We start from the raw sequence: 22685 nt of genomic DNA on the forward strand, positions 1-22685 counted from the left end.
ACATTAAGCAAATTTGTAAAACTGTGTATGTTCGACCAAGACGGAGTCTTAAAATCCTGCTGACCAAACAAACCAAAGTCAGTCATCCCTGAATCACTGAAAAAACTAGGTTGAATAGTAGAGGTTCCTGAAAAAACTTATTTTTTGATGAACTTATTATCTGTTTTTTTTCTCTATCTTAACTACAACAAAAATGGCTTTTCGCAGCGCGCAAATTCTCTTTCTGCAGAGTATATTGCATGTGCGTTGAAAGTTCAAGATTAGCGACGGTGTACAACTGTCGCTGATTCAATTTTAGCGACGGTTTAATAATCGGTCGCTAATTAACGACGGTTTTTATATATATTCCGTCGCTAAAATATTCTTTCGTTTACATGGACCAGCGTTCGGGCTTACGAAGCGCGGACGCTGTTCCACGTGAGCAGCGTCCGCGCTCCATAAGCGCTGATTACAGAAGTTTTGAAAATGTTTTTTTTTACGTTATTTTTGAAAATTTTTTTTAAAATTAAATTATTTTTGAAAAAAACCCATATATATAATTTAATTTTAAAAAAACCCATATATATATATATATATATATATGACGACACAATCACGTCTCTTCCGATGTTTGATTTAAATATTATATATATATAAATGTTAACTTCAAAGTCCGAGAAAGCCATATGTATAAAATAAGAAGTTGCACACGTTCTTAGTATGTATGGCTTTCTATATATATATATATATATATATATATAATTAGTGTGTGTATATATATTATATATATATATGGCTTTGAAGTTAAAACAATATTTAAATCAAACATTGGAAGAGTCGAAGAGGCATGATTGTGTGGTCATCTTTTCTTCATCCTTCAAATAAAAAGAGTAATTTTGGTCTAAATTTTATTTACGGATAAAAAATAAGTGGGAACGAAATTACATTTGGTACTTGCAAAAAAAATTTTGGTAACGCCAATCAAGCCTTCCATATCATGCCATTTTAAAATCCTTAAATTTAGTTAAATCCATCTGTTCAATTTGAATATAACTTAAAAAGGATGAGATTAATATTTAATACCAATTTATATGGTTCGTCTCCAAAATGAAATAATAATTTTCAAACAAAATTTGTGCCCAAATGGTAATTTATAGCCAAATAATAGCTCAAGGACATTTCACGTTGGAAAGATACCATATTCCGAGTTATCTTAGAGATGGAGACCTTCTAATGTAAAAATATCTGGGACAACTGTATGGAAGAGAATAAAAGACAGAAAACATGCATTATTTCAATACTGGGCCAACTGGCTGCCGTTATTTTCACGCTCTAATATATTTTGTCAACAACTATATTAAGAAGATTCAAAGTAAATTCGCTTTAAAATTTCACATTCGAATTCAAATTTATATTCAGTTTTGTCACAAAAATTATGTGTTTGTAATCCGTGATCCACAATAAGATATGTTTTCATTTCTTAAGTCTACATGTTTTTTCTCGGATAAAAATCGGTACAAAACCTTAAAAATACGGTACTAATATATGATATTTGAGTATCAATTGTTTCAGATCTGATAATAATGTATGAATTTTTATTACCAACCATGTATAACAAATAATGATATTAATGACACGTATCTCGGATCAAAATCGGTACAAAACATTGAAAATGATACTAATATATGATATTTGAGTATCAACTGTTTGAGACATGATATTGATATATGATTTTTTAGTACTCAAATATATATAGCAAATGTTGATATTAATAAAGTTGTTCGAATTTTGTACTCAAAATTTTATCTTTTATATCAGATATAAAATAGTTATACTCAACTATCATATATTAGTATCATATTTTCAATATTTTGTATCGATTTTCATACGAAAGACAAATTTGTTATTGATACCAATATTTATTATACTTATTTGACTACTCATAAATTATATATTAATATATTATATGAAACAAATAGTATTTAAATATCATTTTTTCCCGGTGATTTTTGAGTAATTTATTGAAGATTGAAAATAATTTTTTGTTTTTAAAGATTATAAATTTAGAAACTGGGCAGGTGACAGAATATTGTCACGCCGTCTATTGGATCAGTCAGTCCTATGATTTTTGTGACATCATTTGGTTAGAGATCCAACAGCCAACGAGATTAGATTTCCATCTCCACAAAATGAACCACCCACGTGATAATTGCCAGGAAAGGACATAACCAATGAATAATTGATTTCCTAGGGGGGTTTTCTCTCTCTTTTAGAGGTTCTTAATCTTAGGTGTTCTTAGTCTTAGGTGGGTTTTCTGGGATTGAAAGAAATGGAAGAGGAAGGGATTGAAGAGAGCAGCAGTGTAAAGTTCTCGGGGAGCAGTGTTAGCGGCTTCGGAGTTGGCCGTGCGGAGTCTTTCAGGTGGGTGGATGGGAGTGAAGTAGACTCAGAGTCGCCGCCATGGTCTTTGATTGGTGGTAGAGAAGATGGAGAAGGATATGGATCTGTGAGGAGAAGGCTGGTCAAGAAGCCCAAAAGGCTTGATTCCTTTGATGTTGAATCAATGGAGATTGCTGGTGCTCATGGCCACCACAGTAAGGTAAAAATCTCATATTTTTAAATATATTCATCTGTATAAGTTTTTGTGATTCAGTGTATTTAAAGCGTGACACTTGGATTTTCTAAACCATTAATGACTAAAGAATCTTTTGCTCGAATGGAACGTATGCTATCTTTGTTTGGGGAATGATTGCTCTGCCCCTGTAACTCAATAGCTATTTCTGGTATAATACTACTTGTAAGTTATATAACTGTATATTTCAGTACTCTCCGCTAATCAGTATCGTGGATTATATAAAAAGATTTGGGGATCTGATAAATAAAAATTATCAGTCATCAGGCATCCATTTGTTAAAAATGTAAAGATTATGAGTCAGCAACTTCCATGACTTTGAATTTTTGGAGTGACCTCAATATGATATTGGAGCAAATATCATTTATTCAAAAGAATCAAAACTCCTAAGTAGGTTTGGGAGACCTTAATTTGTTTTCAATGAACAACCAATGTTAGCTGTAGGACTAAATTGCTTTCAACACTATTTACTGGAAATTTGCTTTCATATGCAAAAATTCATCTATCTTAATCTTGCTTGTTAGTTTTTAGTTCTTTTTACTACTTCTAGTAACCTTGATGGGACTTGAACAACCCAGATGTAATTCTCCTTTTAAAAAAGAAAACAAATATATCCTGTTTTTCGTTCTTATTTTTCCTCATTTTACAGAACTGGATTGGAGCATAATATGATCTATATATTATAACAAAAAATTATGATGTGTCCGTCTGTGTATGATAATTTTCCTTGTCCTTATCTGATTTGGATTGGTTAACATAATAGGATGTTTCTTTATGGCAAACTCTTGCATTGGCATTTCAAACTCTTGGTGTCGTGTATGGTGACATGGGTACGAGTCCTCTATACGTCTTTTCTGATGTATTCAGCAAAGTGCGTATAACTTCAGATGTTGATGTCTTGGGGACTTTGTCGTTAGTAATTTACACAATCGCTCTGATCCCTCTATCAAAATACGTTTTCGTGGTGCTGAGAGCGAATGATAATGGGGAAGGTATGATCTATTTGCTTAAAGTTTACATCATAGTTTATGTAATAACTCCTTATTGTTCCATGTACAGGAGGAACATTTTCTTTGTATTCATTGATTTGTAGGTATGCAAATGTTAATCTTTTGCCAAATCGTCAAGTGGCCGATGAACATATTTCAAGCTTCAAGCTCAAACTGCCCACTCCAGAACTGGAGAGGGCGCTAAATATAAAGGATTTATTGGAACGTAAGGATTATCTGAAGAAACTTCTTTTAATTCTTGTTCTTTTGGGTACATCTATGATTATTGGGGATGGTATTTTGACTCCTGCTATATCAGGTACATGAAAATCCCATTTTCTTATAGCTTCTTATATCATCTCACAGTTACTTTGGTTTTCATATTATTACATCATAATGAAGCCTTTTGTTTTCAGTCATGTCGGCTGTGAGCGGTCTGCAGGGTCGGATACCTGGATTTGGCACAAGTAAGAAAACCTCAATTAATGGATCAATGCAGCTCTGTCGTGATTGAATCATTGGTGACACCATGAGGGTTTTTTAAAATATTTTTCTGTTCAATTTTCAAATAATCACCAGCTATAATAGATTGTTTGTGCTTCCACTTAGTAATATCACCTAGTCATAAAAGAGTCCCTATACTGATTTTTTCCCTTCATTTTCAGATGCTCTTGTTGTTACATCTATAGTTATCTTGGTCGGATTATTTGCCATACAGAGGTTTGGAACTGCTAAAGTGGGATTCGCATTTGCTCCTGCACTTGCGTTATGGTTCTTTAGTCTAGGATCTATCGGAATATACAACATGTTCAAGTATGATATAACAGTTGTGAAGTCAATAAATCCAGCCTACATTTACCTTTTCTTCAAAAAGAATGGCATCCATGCGTGGTCAGCACTTGGTGGCTGCGTTTTATGCATCACAGGCAAGGTTTTTCGCTCCATTGGTATTTTATCGGTTGTACGTCAAATAAATGGGAAATGTCATGAATATTTGTTCGATACAAGTTTCTGCATGAAATTATATTCTTTTCTAATAATTTTTTTTAGTATATTCTTTTCTACTAACTGAAACACAACATTTTCAGGTGCAGAAGCAATGTTTGCTGATCTAGGCCATTTCTCTGTGCCGTCTATACAGGTTATTTTTCAGTTATTCTTGTACTAATTAAAATTTTCAAGTTTAACTGGCCAATTTAAGTTAAAAAACTGCCGCAGATTGCTTTCACTGGTGTTGTTTTCCCATGCCTCCTTTTAGCGTACATGGGCCAAGCTGCATATCTTATTAAGCACCCTGATTCAGCTGACCAAATATTTTATGATTCTGTTCCTGGTAAAGTTTTCCTTACGAGGACTTTCTCTTTCGTTGTATGATGGTTGTATTTGACGTGCTGTTCTATAATGGTACAGAGAGCCTCTTCTGGCCAGTATTTGTGATAGCCACGATTGCAGCTATAATTGCTAGTCAAGCCATGATATCGGCTTCATTCTCGTGCGTGAAGCAGTCCATGACTCTTGGATGTTTCCCTCGTCTCAAGATCATTCACACTTCAAGAAAACTAATGGGGCAAATTTACATACCTGTCATCAATTATTTTTTGATGGTTATGTGCATTATTGTGGTTGCAGTCTTCCGAAGCACTACAGAAATTGCCAACGCTTACGGTTCATTTTATATTACTTTATTTTACGTCTTTTCGGTTTATTTAAGAGATGAAACATAAGGTGATAGAGAGGAGGGAAAATTTGCAGGCATTGCTGAAGTTGGTGTGATGATAGTCAGCACGGCCCTAGTGACACTCGTCATGCTTCTGATATGGCAAACCAACTTGTTTTTTGCTCTGTGTTTCCCGCTTCTATTTGGAACAATCGAGTTAACTTATCTATCTGCGGTTCTGTCCAAGATAAGAGAAGGAGGATGGCTTCCTTTAGTCTTTGCTTCGTTTTTCCTCTGTCTGATGTATATGTGGAATTACGGTAGCGTATTGAAGTATCAGAGTGAGGTTCGTGGCAAGATATCAATGGATTTCATGCACGAGCTCGGGTCCTCTCTCGGGACAGTAAGAGTCCCTGGTATTGGATTACTATACAATGAGCTAGTCCAAGGTATCCCCTCGGTTTTCGGGCGGTTTTTACTCGATCTTCCAGCCATTCACTCTATTATAGTCTTTGTTTGCATCAAGAACGTCCCGATACCCGTTGTCCCTCAAGAAGAAAGGTTTCTTTTTAGAAGGATTTGCCCCAAAGACTACCATATTTTTCGTTGTATTGTAAGATACGGATATAAAGACATAAGGAAAGAAGATCATCGCGCATTTGAGCAACTTCTGGTGCAAAGTCTTGAAATTTTTCTGACGAAAGAAGCTCAAGATCTTGCCTTGGAGAGCACCATCAACGAGGAAGATCTGGACAGCGTTTCTGTAGCAGGAAGGGCGGACGATATCCAAGATTTCAATGGGATTGGAGAGCTAAAAGTCCCGTTAATGCGTGATCATAGATTGAAAGAATCAGAGCCCTCGACATCAAGGATACCGTTACCACAATTACCAGCCAGCGTCATGTCAGGAGATGAAGATCCTGGCCTCGAATACGAGCTTTCAGCTCTCAGAGAAGCAACTGATTCTGGATTCACATATTTGCTTGGACATGGAGATGTGCGAGCCAAGAAAAACTCATTGTTTCTGAAGAAATTGGTTATAAATTACTTCTACTCGTTCTTGAGGAGGAACTGCCGAGGAGGCGCTGCCACAATGAGAGTACCTCACATGAATATAATCCAAGTTGGAATGACATATATGGTTTGATCTATGAAATTGGACTTCGTGTTATGTTCATGTAAACAAAGCGTGATTTATGCTATTATTGACATTTCGAGTCCAATATTTTCTTGGAACTTCTTGTCGAGAAAGTGATTTTGGGCCCAGCCCAGTTGTGTTATTCCATGAAAGGAAATTTGTTAAAACAGTCACGAGAAATTTGCAAAATAACTTTGGTCAATTATTTATTTAAAAAAATAACATTTTCAAGTTATTGAATGAGGTTAAAAAAATACCCCTGTCATGGGGTATGAACAATTAAATTATATATATATATAATAAATTAAATAATTTTATGTTCTATCATTTTAAATTTTAGTAATTACTTAGATGGGGTATGCAATATTTTAGAAAATCGAAACAAATCAAAACGTCAGACTTCATCCTTACAATTTTTTATTTTATGAATAACAATATTATGTTTTGAGACGTTCTAAAGTTCGTAAGCTCAAAATCAATCATACAATAAAGTTTATTTATTATAATAATTTAATTAAATTAGGAGAATTTTGTTGACTTAAAGGGTTAACTTTAGCCTTAATTTCATGGATTCATTGAAGATAATCAACGATGAGTGTCGCAACGTTGAAAATGTTTGTGTATACGTGTGTGTGTGTCTATACATATATTTGAGTATATTTAATTAATGTAATGTATTGAAAATTCGACTTGATGTTACTAATATATTAGGAGTAGTTCTCTTGTGAGACGGTCTCACGAATCTTTATCTGTAAGACGGGTCAACCAACCAATATTCACAATAAAAAGTAATATTTTTCATAGATGACCCAAATAAGATATCTATCTCACAAAATACGACTCGTGAGACCGTCGCACACAAGTTTTTGCCATATATTAGACAAAAATTAGAACCAACAAACAATATAATATTGAATGAATTAGAGCTCAATGGATAGGGGTCACGTAGCGTTCAAAAGTTAGGTCAAGAAGTAAAGTGAGCTAGTTTTTTAATACTAAGGTGGATATGTTGCAATAGTAATTGTCATCCTTACTTCCCCTAACTTATAACAACATTACTAATATTAGTATCTATTGATTTTGATGAAGCGACAAATACACAATCTTATAACTTATGTCGAAGTCTATCGCTTCCAAAGAATTGTGACGGTCATTGTTGCGGAACATTAATCATCCCACTTGAAGAGTGATTGAAACATGAGTTTGAATTGTACAATTACAATCTGCTATAAATTTTTTATATATATATAAAAGGGCTAAGGAAGTGATCCTACATCAAGTTGTAGAACATCCGATACCTTTAATTTTATTGCATGTGGGAATAAGATTTTTACAGGCAAAAAATGTCAATTTTAATCTTGTATGTATATATGTGTGATATTTTTAATCATGTACATTTCGTTAAATAAATTATAATCATGTAATTATATTCCTTTCGATCAGTTTTAGTCCTTATAATCAAAATCATGTAATTAAATGGTCAATATCATTATTAATTTTTTATAATTAAGTGGTTAATAATTCATTCGTGTTAGATAGTGTGTTTTATAATTTAATTATAAAAATTTAACAATGATAATGGTTACAAAATTTTTACAAATTAATAAAACCGAATGTCGAAACATAATTACATAAATATAATTGATTTATAAGTGACCCATTGGATTTTGAGAATTATATCCTATATTTTTAGAAAATTTTAAATATCTTCCCATTGATAAAATATTTGAAGAAAAAAATTGTGTGAGACGGTCTCACGGGTCGTATTTTGTGAGATGGATCTCTTATCTCGGTCATACATGAAAAATATTACTTTTTATGCTAAGAGTATTACTTTTTATTGTGAATATCGGAAGGATTGACCTGTCTCACAGATAAAGATTCGTAAGACCGTCTCACAAAATAGCTACTCTACTCATTATTTAAAGCCTTATTACAATGTGTGATTATATATTCTCTTCTTGTTGTTAGCTCTTCCAATTTCCACCAACTTTTTGATCAATAGGCCCACTTTATTAATTAAAATTAATGCTATATATCCCAATAATGTATGGTATGGATATTGGGTCCAAAGGTATAGGACTCCCATTTTGTGACCTAATCACATTACAACTTGATGATTTACCTAATTTATACATGTCAATTTAAACCCTTTACTGAAAAACAAATTATTTTTCTTTTAGAAAATTCGACTATATAATTCACACCATCATTAACTTTAATTAAGTTTTTATATTTTAAAAAGATACTTTAATATTGATTAATATCGTTTTTTTATATTTTGAATTTCATATAGAAAACTGAATAATTGTCCAATAATTAAAGCTAAGAAACCCTACTATTTTAAGTACCATTCCAATTATGCCATTGCCATAAAAGAAGGCTTTCCAAAAAGGGTTCAATTCAAATACATTGCATCATAATATTTTTTTAAAAAAAATTTGTACCATTTGATTTTCGTAATATTTAAAATTTACAATTCACCGAACTTTAAAGTGAGAAGGCCAATAAATCTTATTTTCGAATTTATTCCTTGTTATCAGAACTTGTAACTTAATACAAAGTTTGGTTCCGTAAAATTCAGATATTCCAAGTGCGTTATCATATGATATAGTCAAATGTTAACTCTTAAATTATCAAATTTTATTAAAAAAAAGTGAGAAAAACACTCTCGGTGTAGCATAGACTAACATTTTGATTTTAAAGAGATTTCAAACTATAGTATATCAAATTCATAGGTCAAGTAAAGGATTTCAAATTATTTATTGTAATTTTGAAACCAAATGGATATTGAAATATCCACATGCACCCATACTAATTCTATTTTATTTTCAAGTTAAATATTTTTTTTATATTAAAATACATTATATATAAATACCCTAAGCATTTTCTTTCACATTCCTATGCTAGTTTGCACCTTTTTCCAGAGTTTTCTACAATTTTCTACCTTTCCCCTTTTTGAGTTGCAGCTTTCTTTTTTTCGTGCAAGATTCCAATAATTTCTTTTTTCACATAAAGGCGAGGTGAGGGCAGTACCAACCTTTCACTAATTTGTTCCTAATTTTGGAATTGCTTATTATTGAAAATTTAACTATTCATGAAAGTTGGATTGAGGGATTTTTTTTTTTTTTTTAAGAAAAAGATATGGAATTAGGGAATATTGTCACAGGGTTAGGGTTTTCACAAAAACTATTGTGAGACGGTCTCACTGATCAATTTCGTGGTTCGAATATCTTTTTTGAATCATCCATGAAAAAATATTACTTTATATGTTAAGAGTATTATTTTTTACTGTAAATATCGGTATAATTGACCCATCACACAGATAAAGATTCGTGAAATCGTCTCACAATAGACTTACCTTAATGTTTTAGTGAGAGATTTGGACTTTATAACATTGAGAATATAAATATATTCTATATTTTTCTACAGGCAAAAACTTGTGTGAGACGGTCTCACGGGTCGTATTTGTGAGACGGATCTCTTATTTGGGTCATCCATGAAAAATTATTACTTTTTATGCTAAGCGTATTACTTTTTATTGTGAATATGGGTAGGGTTGACCCGTCTCACGGATTAAGATCAGTGAGACGGTATCACATGAGACCTACTCTTTTCTACATCATATAATATTTGATGAAATCTATATTTTTACAACTTATATACGAACATTAATTTGAAAGATTCGGGCTTATCAAACCCCCACTCCACATATGATATTTCCAATTTATCCAACTATAAAAAATGTTCTTTATAACAAGTGTCACGTGTAAAAAGTACACAACACCAATAACTGGATAGAATCCAAATCCTACTTTTGCATGCACGAGGCCGACATTTACCAAGTTAAACTTATTTATTATGAATAATAAATAAAAATTCAATTTTGACCGATTAAATGATCAAATCCGGTTTCCGACCATCTTCGGAATAAAAATTGCTACGTTTTCTTTACTAATAATAATAATATATTTATGTGTCACAATGCCCGCTGCTTGTCAATCTCTGCTTCCGGACGCGTAACCCTTACAAATCGCTAGAAAAGTGAAATTTATTTGTTTAGTAATATGTTGTCTTAGTTGGTCAAGAGTAATTAATTAATTAGGTCTTTATTTATTTGAGGCTTATTCAAAGATTAAGTTGAAATAAAAAATTGTATATTAATTTTTTATTATCCTTTGTCAGCATTATTTTTATTATTATTAATAAGAAAAGAATATAATTCTGTCAAGTAATTTAAACTTCGTTTGCTCTAAGAAAATAATATTAAATATTGTTACGTTGGCATTCTGTAGCCATATTTTAAGGAAACAGAAGGCTTTCAAGGACTATTAAAATATATAATCCATAATAATGACTCTATCCACGTAAAATCAATTTATAATATTTAATTAAATATACGATGAATCAAATAATTATTGTTGACTTTTATTTATCATTTTCCGGCCATTTTATTTTATTTTCAACATAAAATATTGGATATGCCAGTGTCATGCTATTTTTTAAAAAATAATAATTTATTTGTTCCATGAAATATGATAATAGAGTAAGTCTCTTGTGAGACGATCTCACGAATCTTTATGTGTGAGACTGATCAACCTTAACGATATACAAAATAAAAAGTAATACTCTTAACATAAAAAGTAATATTTTTCATGGATGACCCAAATAAAAGATCAGTCTCACAAAATACGACCCGTAAGACCGTCTCACACAAGTTTTTGTCATGATAATAATGCTAGTAGTAACGTTATTTGTTTTTTTTATTTATATTATAATAATGAAGAAGATGATGATAATAGTAAAGTTAGAAGACAATTTATATAAATACAAAAATTCTCGTGAGATGGTCTCACGGGCCAATTTTGTGCGACAAATATTTTATTTGAGTCACTCATGAAAATATATTATTTTTTATTTTAAATATTGACAGAATTAATTCGTTTCACAAATAAAAATATGTGATATCGTATCATAAAAGAGATACTCACTTATACCAATATGTTGATCTAAAAAAAGTCCAACTTGTAATTCAATCAAATGCTATTAATTTTTTTTTTTTTTTGAGGAAATGGTATTGATTTTATATTATTAATTTTACCCCCACGGTTTCCTATATTTCGGAGCACCACGTACAAAAGAGGCAGAAGTGGAATAGTGTGAAATGTGGTGTTGAATTAAAAAGTAAAAATATATCATCTAACTTTAACAACGCGAAAATCATTCAGAAAACGAAACTTGAAGAAATTTCAGAATTGTATAAAGCGTAATCGGATCCCACAATCTTACTTACCTCAAGAAACTAAGTGGAAATAAAAATTAAACTCTCTTCTTCATTCTAACACGAAAATATTTGAACTCCTTTTGTCTGCTTGCTCTTTCTCTGGAGGTGGTTGAACTGCTATCTGTGTCACATTTTAAGGTACCATCACAACAATATTGTTCATTTTCTAAGTATATATAATTTGGTGGATGTGTCAGTCTGCATTTTCTTCTCATTTCTTTACTGGTGTGGGTCGTTTGGCAGATGGGTTGCGGTTAAATTTTAAATTTTGCAGCTGTAATGGTTTCCTTGGGGTTCTGAGGGTATTTGCAATGGATCCTGAAAGTGGGGTTTATCAGAATTGTGTAAAGGTGAGTTTTTTTTTCCATGTAGCTATATGATTCTTGAATTATGTCTTGTTGTGTTTTCTTCGTTTTTTGATTTTTAATTATTTTTGCTATTGGAGGATTGCAGAAAGAATCTTGGAGAACAATGATGACGCTGGCTTATCAGAGTTTAGGTGTCGTGTATGGGGATTTGAGTATCTCACCATTGTATGTGTATAAGAATACTTTTGCCGAAGATATTGAACATTCTGAGACCAATGAAGAAATCTTTGGGGTTCTATCTTTTGTATTTTGGACATTAACTTTGATTCCACTGTTGAAATATGTGTTCGTTGTGCTGAGAGCTGATGATAACGGTGAAGGAGGCACGTTTGCGTTGTATTCACTTTTATGCAGGCATGCCAATGTAAATCCATTGCCTAGTTTCCAGTCCGCAGATGAAGATTTGTCTAGTTACAAGAAGGATATTTCATGCCCTGCACCCTCAACTTTTGGGGCAAGGCTTAAGTCTTCACTCGAAAAACGCAGAGTTTTGCAGAGATTTTTGCTCGTGTTGGCTCTTCTCGGTGCTTGTATGGTGATCGGGGATGGGATTTTGACCCCGGCTCTTTCGGGTATATTTCTAGTTTGGTTTGAAATTTTGTTAAAATTCATTAGCATTTCTGAGTTTTTTTAAATTTGATTGAAATGATATTTGTGGCCTGCTGTGCAGTTTTTTCGGCAGTTTCTGGTCTAGGACTTGCAATGGAAAGAGAGCACCACAAATGTAAGATACTCCAAATTTCGCCCCTCGATTGTTCTGACTCAGTGGCGGAACAAGAAAATAGGTGAATGGGAAGAGGGGACAGAACGAAGAAGTAAAGATTTCCAGGACTCAGGGGCCTAACTTTTGTTTTATAGTGTATATATTATCGGGAAAATATACATGTACATGATAAGAAAATGTAGGAGGAAGGGGGCGACTGCTATGCTTCGCCCCTTTTCCCTCCGCCACTGCATTCTGATGTTTTTTTTTGTTAATTCCAAGTCTGCTCTATTTGAATTTCAAGTAAATTTTTCCAAAGCATAGCTAATAAATTCCATGCATTGGATAGAATTTCTGTTTTCCATTTTATGGCAGCAACTAGCAACTATCATCTTATTTCAGTGTACAACAGAGTTTAAGTCGTGAGAATAAATAGCTTTAACTGTGTTTGTTGGGCGTGATATAGTAATATACATTCAGCTATCTATGTTACTTAGTTCAATATCTAATTTCATTAAATGGGGCGTATGAAAGATGAAATGAGATCTTGTGCAAAGGTATGACTTTAATTGGTTAGAGGACTCGTGTATACACATAGATTGGTTTCTAAAGAAGGTTGAATTTTTAGAAATATATCAAGATCAGTGTTACTTGACATCAAGTCTTTATGCAAAAAGCATTTTAGCAGCAGCCGAAGAAGTTTTTATCTGATCTCTCAGAATGAAAGCCTATAAACTACAAGTATTCTTGCATAATTTGCTCTTTCTTTCTAGATGTTTACTTACATTATTTCAGTATTTTCTTAAATTTCTCATTTCTACAATACATTATTATTTAGTCTTAAAAACACTGTTGACTCAATTCCTCTGCTACCTGAAATGCAATAATCGTGCAGATGTGGAAATCCCAGTTGCTTGTGCTGTACTAATTGCCTTGTTTGCCCTTCAACACTATGGCACTCACAGGGTTGGAATCTTCTTCGCACCTGTGGTCATAACATGGCTTTTGTGCATAAGCTGTATTGGTATTTACAATATTTTCCACTGGAACCCTCATGTTTATCAAGCTCTGTCACCACACTATATGTATACATTTCTAAAGAAAACCCAAGGAGGGGGTTGGATGTCATTGGGAGGAATCCTACTTTGCATAACAGGCAAGGCAAAAGTAGATAACGAAATAGATTATAGTCTTTTTCTTCTAGAGGAATCTCTAATTTTGATTTTTCCAGGTTCGGAAGCAATGTTTGCTGATCTTGGGCACTTTTCCCAGTCATCAATCAAGGTATAGTACTTGTTCTCACCAGCGATCATTGGGATCGTAATTTAACTTTGTACTCCTAACTTGCTTAAACTCTCTGTTCTTGGTATGTTCTTTCTTCTATGCTTTAGCGTTTTTTAATTTAATGTTGAGGTTCATTATTTATTGTATCAAACTTCTAACGCAAAGTGTTTTTTTCATATTCTAAAGCGAAGTGTTTTGATCGAAACTTCAATGAGTGATGGAGTTAATGGTATTTTCTCTAACAGACCGTCATGAATTTGCAGATAGCCTTCACATCCATTGTTTATCCATCACTAGTCCTTGCATACATGGGGCAAGCTGCATATCTCTCTAAGCATCATGTAATCAAAAATGATTATCGTATTGGATTTTATGTTTCTGTACCTGGTATGTACCTTAAATTGTCATTCGTTAAATTCAAAGAACATTCGTATTTGCCCTCACTAAATATATCTTGTGTTATTGTGTCAGAGAAACTAAGATGGCCTGTGCTGGTGATTGCTATACTTGCTTCAGTAGTTGGAAGCCAAGCCATTATAACGGGAACTTTCTCCATCATAAAACAGTGCTCCGCCTTTGGGTGCTTCCCTAGAGTTAAAATAGTGCACACCTCGTCAAAAATCCATGGCCAGATATATATTCCTGAGGTCAACTGGATCTTAATGCTGCTATGTTTAGCCGTCACTCTCGGTTTTAGAGACATCAAGAGTTTAGGCAATGCTTCAGGTAGATCTTTTATGTTTCATGAAGATCCTAGGGTCTTAATCTTACTAAAGTTTTATGTTTTCCTTCATGAAGGTTTGGCAGTCATCACCGTAATGTTGGTCACAACGTGTTTGATGTCTCTCGTTATCGTGCTATGCTGGCGCCAAAATGTCGTTCTCGCAGTTTGCTTCGTCTTGTTCTTCGGGACACTCGAGTCCTTGTATTTCTGTGCATCTCTCGTCAAGTTTCTTGAAGGAGCATGGGTACCGGTTGCCATTTCATTCATCTTCATGATTGTGATGTGTGTCTGGCACTACGGTACGCTTAAGAAGTACGAGTATGATGTTGAAAATAAAGTATCTGTTGATTGGCTTCTTGAGTTGGGCCCGAGTCTGGGCATCGTACGGGTTAAAGGCATTGGCGTGATACACACGGAACTTGTATCTGGAATACCAGCTATCTTCTCCCATTTTGTCACCAATCTTCCGGCTTTCCACCAGGTGCTAGTTTTTCTTTGTGTAAAATCCATCCCTATTCCCCACGTGAAGCACGAAGAACGGTTTCTTGTGGGGCGTATTGGACCAAGAGAGTACCGTACGTACAGATGCATTGTCCGATATGGTTACCGTGATGCTCATAAAGATGACATACAATTCGAAAACGATCTTGTGTGTTCTATTGCAGAGTACATACGAACTGGGAAGGGGAATTTGAATGATCCAGGCAAAGATTCTTGGAAGCAAAATGAAAAGCCGGTTGTAGTTGGAACACGTTCCACTCATGTAAACTCGATTCAGCAACCGGAGGAAAATGGGGCCAATCCCGAAAAAGCTAGCACATCGGAACTCAGGGAAACACAATCCCCACCACCTGTTAAGCCTAGGAAACAAGTGAAGTTTGTCATTCCCGGGAGTCCAGATATGGATAAAGGCGCATATAAAGAGCTTCGTGATTTGATGGAAGCGAGAGAAGCCGGTATAGCTTACATCATGGGACATTCATATGTTAGAACAAAGCAAGGTTCAAGTTCGATGAAGAAGATAGCTATAAATTTTGGGTACGAGTTCTTGAGGAGGAACAGTAGAGCATCTACATGTGCATTGAGTGTACCTCATGCCACAACATTAGAAGTGGGAATGATGTATAATATATGATTTTTATGGTTTTAGAGAATGCTTTCAAATGGGGTTTTTTTTTTTTTTTTTTTGTAAATTTATACAAAATGGATACAGAATTTAGAAAAAATTTAATGGTTAAGTTAGATTTTCAAATTAGGTTTAAGTTTCAAATATAATTTTTAGAGCATTTCTACATTAACATACTAATATATTAAATTGATTTGATATGAAGTTATTACACATTTTGTTACATCTTTATTTAATTTATATTCATGCTATAAGTTTTATAGAATTTTAAATTTTTAGTATGAATTTATTCTGAGAAAAATAAAGTAAATAACCTTTTAAATTTTTCAAATTTTCGATTTATATCATAGTATATGTGTTATTTTATGATTTATCAATTATTTAAATTTCGAATATAATTGTTTGAATGATGTACCAAGTTTTTTGCTTCCTATTAATGTTTATCTTATTATTTAATATTTGTCAACGTCCAAATACATGCATTAATTTTTTTTAACTGTTAACTTTAAAAACTGATGTGAACGGGTTTTAGCCTTTGACTTGAATGATTCATTAGAGTACAAAAAATTTGAAAAATATGTTTTGGGTTCAAGTTAAGGACAAATATAATTAAGTCGATCTAGAAGTGAGCAAAATACTGTTTTAAAAAAAAAAACCGACCTACGTGAATTAATTTTAAAAATTGGTTCGATTTTAGTTTTTTAAAACATCGGCTCGGTTCGGTTCATTTCGGTTTCAATTTTTAATACAAAACTTCAATTAACCAAACAAACCGAACTTTTATAAAAAAAAATAAAAAAATTAAAAATTTATTAAATTTATAATAAAATTATTAGGATATAAATATAATAGATTTCTAATAAAATTTTATTAGACAATAAAACTATATTTAAATATATATTTTTAATAAATAAAATTTAAATTTATTTAGTTCGATTTTATATTGCACTTTTTTATTGTTAAAACTTGCTTTTTTTAAAAAAATCTAAAAGTTCAGTTGGTTGTTCAGTTTTCACAATAAACTTTGTCTGGTCGTCCGGTTAATTCGATTTTAAAAAGTTTGGTTATATTTTACTCGAATATTTATCCATATTAATGTCTAACCCGGAACGAAGTCAACCCCAGATATTTTTGAATCTCGGCTCCGCCTCTGGATATATTCAGTATAAATAATTAGATTACATGGATTCAACATTTAGTTTATTAAAGAGTGAAAAAGAAAAGGGAAAAAAGTGAAGAAAAACTCACCATAATGGCGAATTTAGTAATTTAAGCTAATCGGGCTGGTGATATCCTCCCCTATATCATTAGATATAATATAATTTTGAAGAGACTTTTTTCATAAAAAATAAAAAGAAACAGGAGTGCCAAATATTGTGTTTTTTGTTTATAAAAAGAGGAAACTTCAGTAAACGACTTCATTTTTAGTAAATACTAATGTACCGACTCACGTGTTGCGTGTTTGTATAATCTTTTTTTATAATTCATTTGATTTATATTTAAATGAAGACCAAAATGTAATTATAAGAAATAGTGAGGGACTACACTGTAATTTTGATATATAAATTAAAAAATAAATTGAAAAATAAAAGAATAAAAAAATAATCTCAGTAAAAATTGAACTTATAACCTAAACTCAAATAAAAAATAACTCTATCCACTGAACTACGTATAACTTGCATTAAAATTTTAACATTTTATTAATATATATAATTATTAAAACAGATCATGACACCAAATTTAGTTATTCTAATTGTCTCAACCTTAATAGAAAATATAATAGAAGAATAGTATAGATGTCAAAATAAGTTAGGCTCCTTACGAAATAGATAGATTGGATTGATGATATCTCGATGCACGAAAATATAGGTCGACCCGCTCCATTTTGCATAATCTAACTCAAAAATTGTTACGCCTACCAAACCGGCCCGCCTCACCACATGAAATAGTTGAACTGAGTTTGACAATTTTTCGACCAATCAAAATGATTAGTCGGTCTTATCCATCGCCAGTAGACATATTATCTAATGGGTTTGGGTTGGTTTCCGGCCCAAATTGAAACAGGCTGTACAAACATGGGCTACATCGAATCAGAAGCCCATTTTCTTCTACTCTTTCTTTCTTTTCGAAACTTGTATTTCTATTCTAAAATTATTTCTAAAGACACGTCAAATATTTTTTAAATGAGAACTAATTTTATGTATTTACGTAAACTTTTCCATAAATAATTTTTAAAATATATTTATGTGTTCATACTTAGATTNATTTTGGAGGCTAAGCATGTTAAAATTTTCCTGTGATTTTATTTGTTTATATTATATTTGACTAAATGGTGATTTGATTTTAGAAGCCCCACCACTTGTGATAAAGCAGTGGGGGAACGAAATATTGGAAAAATTCTCTGAATGTTATAAAAAAAAGAATTCAATTTTTTCACAATATATAATCCCGAGAAATTGGTCATTATTTATTTTCTCTTTTACAATCTCATTGACAAATTGATCTCGAATTCTACACGTTGACTTCTAATATGTATATCAAAGATCTGATGTAATTATTGTGAAAATTAATATTTTTGGTATAAAAAATATTTTTTTCATGAATTGAATCAGATTGGAGATTTGTCATACAAAAGTGATATACGACATGGTCTAGTTTTTGAGTTTTTTTATACAGTCTCCCTACACTTCTTAATTTAACGCAATACTTATGCAAATTAAATTTCATTTTTTGTTGTTGAAAGAGATTATGTCTTGAATTTCTTCACTAAGTGTGAGCACCAGTTAACAAATAGATATAGTATATTTTTCTTGATGTACAAATGACACTATTAGTTTCTCTTGTTCATAACTCATAGCTTATTTGGCATCAAATTTCTTGAGTCTGAGATGAAGTTTCGAGTTCGATATCTAATTTAACAAACTCAAAAAATTCCATTTTCCTGTCAGTTTGGTTGGTTTCCTTCAAAATCATACATATATAATAAACAATTGGTGTCCTCCATTGCAGGTTAAAATAATACATAAGATAAGATTTTGCCCATTTCTTCTCAACATATCTGAAATCATGCAGTTGCAAAAATTATTAAGGCTGGCGGATAATATCCGGAAGCATGAATTTATTGCTACGGACGAATTGCCAGGCAATTTACATTTTATAAAAGTCAATAAAAGCGTTCCAATATTTGTAAATAAATAATGAACAGGTATCTTGTGAGACGATCTCACGATGAGATATGTCAACCCTATCAATATTCACAATAAAAAATAATACTATTACCATAAAAAATTAATATTTTTTCATAGATGACCCAAATAAGAGATTTGTATCACAAAATACGACCAGACCGTATTACACAAATTTTTGCCATAAATAATATATACACAAACAAATATCGAAATAATAAATCCAAATTTGAATTTTCAACCAACCAAAACTTCCAAGTTGAAATTGCCAAAATCACGTTGGTTGATGGGACTCATGCCTGCCACATTTCAGTTACCCAATAAAAAAAAAAAAGTCAAATTCATCCCAATAATTTTTTTAGTTATCAATAATTATTATCTTCTTCTTTTTTTCCTATAATATTTGAACTTACCTTATTGTCACATTATTAAGCAATAAATAATAAACATTTGAAAGTACCAAAAACTGTAAATATTAAAATGTCATGAAACGCATACGACTAATTATCAATATATGTTTGATATAAAGAAAAAGATACGTAAAGAAATCGAATCGATCATTGAATATTTTTGCGAGTTTGTACCCAACATTCTCATTTCCAGTTGAATCCGAATCAAGAGCAATATACAATATGTTTTGCAAAATTGAAAATATTTGAATTAAAACAAAATGGGGAATAAGAAAGTCAAGAAGGAGGGGAGGCTGCTTGAGTTCAAAGATGCCTTCGGAAACATTCCGGATTATTATTGATAATTAAAAAGATAAAGAATGTGGGCCCGGGATTGGTTGTGGATAGGACGAAGCCCAATTCCTTCAAACTCCCCCGCTTTCACGAGTCCACACGCTATCTTCTTCCATATAATAAGCTGCTTTCGGATAAAGTTGGGCCCACAACCCCTCTTCAATGTACTCTACGGCACGTGCGCCGACCTTAGTAATGATGTCGTGGACGGATATGATTGGTGGAAATTCGTTATGTTGACCCACTCGGTGCGTGACGTGTCTGGATTTGGTTGGTTGTATGGTTCGTTGGCCCGTTGACGTTGGTACGAGGAGAATAGATATTAGCAAGTCCAATTCGTGTCGTGCTTGTCGCTGGGATGATAACTATCGACTTTTTGCGGGGTGTAGCCAAATAGGGGCTGTTTGTGGAGTTATTTACAGATATGCCACTTATTTGGTTTTTGTTTATTTATTTGCTTTCAATCAAGGTTTCAATGTTGAATCGAGAGTCGAACGAGGGACGATCTTCGGCTGGCCCTTCTTTTTGTATCAAATTTTTCAAATTTTGATTTTATTTACTGGATTTGATATGACTTAGCTACAAAAAATTAAATTTATAACATCTAATTTACTTTTAAATTATTAATATTATTTTATTTTTACCTACACAAACGAAGCTTATTTGAACAAAGTATAACACGTTTTTGGAGCACGTAGTATAGCAGAAGATTTCATCCCGTTAATAACATTATAAATGGTCATCCAAAAAACAAGTAAAATTACGCATGAAATAAGAATTAGGTGAACTAACTGAGGTTCTTATACTGGCGATCTCTCCGAGCCCGACCGACCTCAATCAGATCAACTTTTTACGAGGTTGAAAATTGTTTGGACTAGTTCCCCGAGCTCGAACGAGCTTCCTCGAATCAACCTTTCCGTGAAAAACTTTTTGGCCAAGGCCCCCCAGTTCGTCCGACCTCTCAACTTTTACTAGGGCGATAGCTTGTGTTTTCTCAAGCTATTCCCATAAAATGATGTAGTATGATTCACTAGTTTTTTTGTTTAATTATCCACTAAAAAAAAAACTTTTGTAAAAAAAATAAGATTTATTTTTTTCTGTCAAATGACACAATTTATAATATTTAAATGATTTTTGTTTTGTTTTTTTAAAAAAACATCTCATTGAAAAAATAAATAACATATTTTTATCGTCTAACAAGTCTAATTTTTTCGAATTCATCTTAAGCCCAAGAAAATTCAGTTATGGTCCTGATTGTAGAGTTAGTAAAATGCATCAATCAATTAATGTATTTATATTTTATAAATGAGTCGGATTATTAAAATTTTATCAATAAAATATCATATATAATAAGACTAAATTTAAATAAAATCAGATATATTAAATGCAAAAATTTGATGTCTCAATTCTATGTTGTCTCCTGTATTTTTATCCGGTAAAACATTCAAATTAGATTTATTTAAACCCAAATTCAACTAGGCGTGTTTTCCATATGAGATATACCAAAATACGATTATAATATCTTTTGTATTGAAATTTAAAAGGACAAACTTATTGAAATGAAAAAGGGAAAAGTTATAGAAAAGAAAAAGTTAGAAAAAACACAATTTCCGTCCAAGATGAGACTCGAACTCGACCACGATGTTGAGAGGCAATCACTAAGGTGCCACTCGGGGATAGCTGCATTGGTTTATCATATTTGGAGTGCTCGTAACAGAGCACTTTTTGACGGTGAGAGGTCGGATGTGGAAGTTATCTTTCAGAAGATTTTGATTCATGTTCATCGAACGCTGGCTGCTGGATGATGTTCATTTTTTATCTCCTAGTATTTGGATTTCATTCTTGAGATGTATCTATTTTTTGATATAACCATTTTCTTCGATTATGGTTTTTGAACACTGATTATGTGATCACTGGATATGCCAAGTGTACTTTGTATTCTCTTTATTTACCATCTATGATATGTGTTCATATAAAAAAAAATTACTAAGGCGTAGTTTGGTACACATGATAATATAAACATTCGATATATAATATAAGAATAAGTTAAAGATAAATAAGATGTAGGATATTATATTTAATGTTCGGTATGATTTTAATAAGAGTGATTATATTTATATATTAGATTGTAATGACAAAATTAACCTTATCATAATAAATTTTATAATTTAAAAGTTGTTGCTTGAGTTCATATTTCTTATCTGTTCATGCTCCGACAGTGCTTGCATGATTTATTTATTTTTACCTAATTTTATATTTTATATAATATGATAATTGAGCCCTTGATTTTGTGAGTCAAGTCAAGTATCAATTTTTAAGGTTAATCGATTGATACTAATAATTTTATTGAGATTTATAAAAATCAATTATATAATTATCTCGAGTTCATTTATATAATTATCATATTATATAATATATATATATAAATAAATAAAAATATTTATTTGATGGGACGGTGAAATGAGAGAACGATAAGGTTTAAGATTTTTATATATTGAGGGCAATTAAGTCATTTGTGGTGTTTTTATCATTAAATTAAAATTATCACACATCATAAAAAATGATATTTTATCCTTGTATAAAATTATTTATCACCATGGGCTTTCTAAAAAGATATCAAACGTGAGATAAGAAGGATTATTTATCAATCCATTTCTTATCCAATGTACCAAACTATACCTAAATATTTTCAAATTTTTATATTATTAATATTATATAACAAAGCATAATAAATGAGGTCCTTCTTCGGCCAGGGCCTTGTGCGACTGCACCGCCTTGGGGCCTCCCTTGCATATTGCTCACACATTAAATATTCTTTATATTTTTTGACTTGAGCGTTAGATAAGTTACATCAGAACGACATTTCGGTCCCT

The 22685-nt window shown here is 32.1% G+C and overlaps 2 protein-coding genes across 5 annotated transcripts; both read left to right on the plus strand.

The window, feature by feature from the left end:
* Positions 1 to 2086: 2086 nt before the first annotated feature.
* Positions 2087 to 6566, plus strand: LOC140982373 (putative potassium transporter 12). The gene is made up of 9 exons (XM_073448853.1): positions 2087 to 2578; positions 3375 to 3603; positions 3671 to 3919; positions 4017 to 4067; positions 4266 to 4526; positions 4689 to 4741; positions 4819 to 4933; positions 5011 to 5265; positions 5353 to 6566. Exons 1-9 carry the CDS (start codon positions 2309 to 2311, stop codon positions 6402 to 6404), a joined length of 2535 nt encoding a protein of 844 aa, XP_073304954.1. The 5' UTR covers positions 2087 to 2308; the 3' UTR covers positions 6405 to 6566.
* Positions 6567 to 11560: 4994 nt separating this feature from the next.
* LOC140982961 (potassium transporter 6-like) lies at positions 11561 to 15990 on the plus strand. 4 transcript variants are annotated; one of them, XM_073449762.1, is made up of 9 exons: positions 11561 to 11849; positions 11954 to 12029; positions 12133 to 12619; positions 12718 to 12771; positions 13646 to 13906; positions 13982 to 14034; positions 14298 to 14421; positions 14506 to 14760; positions 14833 to 15990. In XM_073449762.1, exons 2-9 carry the CDS (start codon positions 11991 to 11993, stop codon positions 15891 to 15893), a joined length of 2334 nt encoding a protein of 777 aa, XP_073305863.1. In that variant the 5' UTR covers positions 11561 to 11849; positions 11954 to 11990; the 3' UTR covers positions 15894 to 15990. The 4 variants fall into 4 exon arrangements, with proteins under 4 accessions (XP_073305863.1, XP_073305861.1, XP_073305862.1 ...); XM_073449760.1 differs by having other exon boundaries at positions 11561 to 11817; positions 11923 to 12029; XM_073449761.1 differs by having other exon boundaries at positions 11561 to 11817.
* Positions 15991 to 22685: the final 6695 nt, after the last annotated feature.

The sequence above is a fragment of the Primulina huaijiensis genome, chromosome 8, assembly GCF_012295235.1.
Source record: "Primulina huaijiensis isolate GDHJ02 chromosome 8, ASM1229523v2, whole genome shotgun sequence".
Classification (NCBI taxonomy): domain Eukaryota; kingdom Viridiplantae; phylum Streptophyta; class Magnoliopsida; order Lamiales; family Gesneriaceae; genus Primulina; species Primulina huaijiensis.